The sequence below is a fragment of the Pinus tabuliformis genome, chromosome 1_2 (assembly GCF_031772625.1).
Source record: "Pinus tabuliformis cultivar Carrire ecotype Pingquan chromosome 1_2, CPIR1, whole genome shotgun sequence".
Classification (NCBI taxonomy): Eukaryota; Viridiplantae; Streptophyta; class Pinopsida; order Pinales; family Pinaceae; genus Pinus; species Pinus tabuliformis.
The window spans coordinates 828,674,617-828,679,172 of NC_142298.1; the positions used below are offsets into that span (position 1 = coordinate 828,674,617).

The 4,556-nt window shown below is 39.3% G+C and overlaps 1 protein-coding gene across 1 annotated transcript; it reads right to left on the bottom strand.

Moving 5' to 3' along the window:
• Nucleotides 1–239: 239 nt before the first annotated feature.
• Nucleotides 240–4,348, bottom strand: LOC149208470 (uncharacterized). The gene is made up of 3 exons (XM_089398352.1): nt 3,738–4,348; nt 793–3,461; nt 240–691 (listed from the first exon to the last, which is right to left on the bottom strand). The coding sequence occupies exons 1-3, from the start codon at nt 4,223–4,225 to the stop codon at nt 240–242; spliced, it is 3,609 nt and encodes a 1,202-aa protein (XP_089254478.1). The 5' UTR covers nt 4,226–4,348.
• Between the last annotated feature and the right edge of the window lie 208 nt (nt 4,349–4,556).

Below are 4,556 nucleotides of genomic sequence, written 5' to 3' on the forward strand. Positions count from 1 at the left end.
TCATTGTTCGAAGCTCTGGGACTGTCTTGGGATTAAAGCTTCATTTTTAAACCTGCAAAAATATGTAGAGTATCGAAAATTGAGTAATACACACTGGGAATATATTTAATCTTAAGAGGGCAAAAAAATTGTATAATAAGTAGCAACTTCATGATATAAATTTTTAAAATAAAAAATAAATATGTGACGAAAAGAATAATGGTAAGATTGAAATATTTTGTACTTACAATTTTCACAAACTAAAATGTAGAAGAACTTTGGTCATTTGCTGTTATGGAATTTATATTTGGTGCATTTGTATGGCCAAGTAAATTGGATATACTTCTTTTTATAGCAATTGTTTTTGCCACTAAATCTTCTTTGAGATTTTCCAATACCATTACCACATCTCTCATAGTTGGTCGTTCATTAGGTGAATCTTTTGAACAAATCAAACCAACTTGTAGCAAAGAAAGTAGGCAATTGTGTATATTATTTTCTTCAAATCCATCTCCATCTTGTGCACTAAACAGATTGTTGTCAATTACCTCCTTCACTCTGTTTGGAAAGGCTAGGTTCACCCACTTGTGAATGTTAAGGTCTCCAGAAAACATGTCACTGGTTGGTCGTTTCCTTGTAAGTATTTCCAATAACAAAATGCCATAGCTGTAAATATCTCCTTTGGTAGACATTGACTCACCTAATCCACACTCTGCATTAAAGGAAACTTCAATAAATATTTATCTCACTAGTGTATACAAAATTGTTGATGAAAAATGACAATTAAAACTAATTTAAAAAAAAAAACCATACCTGGAGCAATGTAACCCATAGACCCTTTCAAAGTAAGTGTTGAAGTAAGTGAATCACCAAAGTCTGCACCAATCAATCTTGCAAGACCAAAATCTGTCACATGGCCTATCATGTCTTCATCCAACAACACATTGCTGGGTTTTATATCACAATGCACTATTTGCACATGAGAATAATGATGTAGATATTCCATGGCATGGGCCACATCAATGGCAATGTTTAGTAGTGTTTTCAATCCCAAGCCACACACATTCTCATCATTATTGTCATCTCTGTCATGATACAAATGCTCCTCCAAGCTTCCATTTGACATAAATTCAAACACCAAAGCTTTGAAATCAGGGTTGGAACACGAGGTTATGATCCTCACCAGATTTCGATGTCGAACCTTTTGCAAGACACTACACTCTGCTTTGAAACTCTTCTCACCCTGGTCATTTTGGAAAACTTTCACAACAACAATTGTGCCATCACTCAAAATTCCTTTATAAACTGATGCAAAACTACTTGATCCCAACAAGTTGCTCCTGCTGAATCCATTAGTTGCTATTTGAAGCTCTTGATATGAGATCCTTTTGTGCTCTAACTTTTGCAAAATGGATTTTGAGGAATCAAAGTTTTGCACATGCATATTCCTTTTCCAAAGGAATCCCAAAAGTAAGCAACATAGTATAAAAACAATAGCTCCACTCATTGGAAATAGTATTTTCTTCACAACTGCAAAATGACTTCTTGATGTTGGACATGCAGGTAACATGAATACTTTTGGTCCACAAAGGCCTGGATTCCCAATGAAGGACATGATAATTGTTTGATTTGCAAAAAATCCCTCTTTTGGGATTTCTCCTGTGAGATTGTTGAAAGACAAATTCAAACTTTGAAGCATTTTCAAGTTTTGGAGAGTAACAACTGGTATTGGACCTAATAAGGAGTTGGAAGAGAGATCTAGGTTCACAAGACTTAGTAAAGTTCCAAGTGAATCTGGAATAGAGCCTTGGAAGGCATTTCTAGATAAATTCAATGATTGTAGTTCACTGCAACTTCCAAGTGTAGGTGGAATGACCCCAGTCAAGTGATTGGAAGAAATGTCTATAGCTTGAGCCATTGCAATTTTACCAATCTCCATGGGCAAGGAGCCTTCTAATAAATTCCATGACAAATTCAAATAGAATTGTAGATTAGAAAGTTTAGCAATTTCTCGTGGTATGCTTCCAGTGAGCATATTGTGAGATAGGTCAAGCAATTCCAAATTTATACAATTTCCTAAGTTGGAAGGTATGCTCCCTGATAACTTGTTGTGATGAAGATGGAGTCTTCTTAGTTGTTTAAGGGGTGCAAGGGAATTTGGAATCTTTCCAGAGAGAATATTTCCACTAATGTCCAAGAGACCAAGTCGTTGTAATTGTTCAAATTGATTGTAGATGTTACCTTCTAATTCATTGTTTCCTAAGTCCAATCTTTCTAATTTTGTAAGGTTTCCAAATGGTGGAATGGTACCATTTAAAAAGTTTCCACTTAAATTTAGAAAGATTAGGCTACTAAGATTGCCAATATGTGGAGGAATGTTTCCTTGTATTTTGTTGTTTGCTAATGAAAAGTAAGACAAATTGGTGGAAAGTCTCCCTATGGCAAGGGGCAATACACCACTTAGTTTATTGTCATTCAAGTGTAATTCTTGTAGGTGAGAACAATTCGTAAGAGATACAAGAAAAAGCATCTTTGTGGTGCTGCCACTATCAAGCTCATTATGATGGAAGCTTAATTTTTCAAGGAGGGATAGTTTACCCAACTCTACCGGAACACTCCCAGTCAATTTGTTGTAGTCTAGAAAGAGTAATTGGAGTTTGGAACAATTCCCAATTGTATATGGTATGTTCCCACTAAGTTGATTTTCCCATAAAGAGAGGGTGATTAAGTTGTGGAGCTTAGCACCCAATTCTAATGGAATGTACCCTATAAATTTGTTTTCATAAATTTCCAAGTCAGTCAAAGTGGAGATATTGGACAATGAAGGGGGAATGTTGCCAGACAATTCATTTGTATTAAGGTTAAGGTTTCGCAGATGGGTGAGAAGGCCCAGTTCTTGTGGAATGCTGCCAGTGAGGCGGTTGGTGGAAATTTCCAAGTCAATCAAAGTGGAAATATTGGACAATGAAGGGAGAATGCCGCCAGACAATTCATTTATAGAAAGGTAAAGAGTTTGCATATGGGTGAGAATGCCCAGTTCTTGGGGAATGCTGCCAGTGAGGTGGTTGGCGGAAATTTCCAAGTCAGTCAAAGTGGAGATATTGGACAATGAAGGGGGAATGCTGCCAGACAATTCATTTGTATGAAGATAAAGAATTTGCAGATGGGTGAGAAGGCCCAGTTCTTGTGGAATGCTGCCAGTGAGGTGGTTGGTGGAAATTTCCAAGTCAGTCAAAGTGGAGATATTGGACAATGAAGGGGGAATGCTGCCAGACAATTCATTTGTATGAAGGTAAAGAATTTGCAGATGGGTGAGAAGGCCCAGTTCTTGTGGAATGCTGCCAGTGAGGTGGTTGGTGGAAATTTCCAAGTCAGTCAAAGTGGAGATATTGGACAATGAAGGGGGAATGCTGCCAGACAATTCATTTGTATGAAGGTAAAGAGTTTGCAGATGGGTGAGAAGGCCCAATTCTTGTGGAATGCTGCCAGTAAGGTGGTTGATGGAAATTGCCAAGTCAATCAAAGTGGAGATATTAGACAATGAAGGGGGAATGCTGCCGGACAATTCATTTAAATGAAGATAAAGAATTTGCAGATGAGTCAGAAAACCCAGTTGTGGTGGAATAAGCCCAACCAAAGTGTTTTCAGAAATATCTAAACAAATCAATGCTGAAAGGTTTCCTAAAGAAGGGGAAATGGTACCTGTTAGACTGTTTGCTCCCAATAGAAGCACTTGCAAATGTGACAGGGAACCCAACTCCCAGGGTATATTTCCGCTCAGATTGTTGAATGAGAGGGATAACCAAACCAAATTTCTACAGCTGCTGAGTTGATGTGGTATATTTCCTTCCAATTGATTATGTTGCAGCCAGAGCCACCTCAAACGAAAGAGGCGTCCCAATTGACGTGGGATATGACCGTGGAGCTTATTGTGTGAAATATTGAGTGAGCGTAGGAACGACAAATTGCCAAGCGAAGGGGAGATGGTGCCGCGTAGATCCATGCCATCGAGATCGATGGCCACGACTCTGTCTGGATGACGGCCGCCGCAAGTAATAGCAGTCCAGTTGCAAAGGGGGACTGTGGGGCTCCAATTGGCCAAGGAATTATCGGGATCGCTAGTAATGAGCTTCTTAAATACCAACAGGGACTGTGCATCATCATGAAATGAATGCGCAGAGGAGAAAGGGAAAAGGAAGAGGAAGAGGAGAAAGAGCGCAGGCAAAGCGAAAGAGGGAGACGACATGGCGATGGAAATGGAAATAAGGGCGGGCTTCCGGCAGTGGGTATCGTGGGAAGGAGGGAGAGAAGCAGTGTTGTTCCAGTGGGTATGGGGAGTATTTATAAACGAAAAGGGGAGGAGAAAGTGCGCGTTATGTGGAGAAACAGTGTTTGGGTGAACATGTAGGCAAGTGCTATTTCAAGGACTATAGCATAGTAAATGCTCTCTTAACAGAGTCTAAGGACAGTCTTGGGAGACGGGTTCTGACATCGCCTCCATTCTCCGGCTAACAGATTCCGATTGCATAGTGATGGAGATATGCATGATGCCATCGTTGTTTGTATTGGTTACCATG

Bases quoted from the DNA above. Each gene is read 5' to 3' on its own strand.
- LOC149208470 (XM_089398352.1), bottom strand. From the start codon at position 4,225: ATGTCGTCTCCCTCTTTCGCTTTGCCTGCGCTCTTTCTCCTCTTCCTC. The intron at 3,462-3,737 runs GTTGGGTTCCCT...CCTTACTGGCAG, and splicing joins AGCGGAAATATACCCTGGGA to CATTCCACAAGAATTGGGCC. The intron at 692-792 runs GTATGGTTTTTT...CCTTTAATGCAG, and splicing joins TATGGGTTACATTGCTCCAG to AGTGTGGATTAGGTGAGTCA.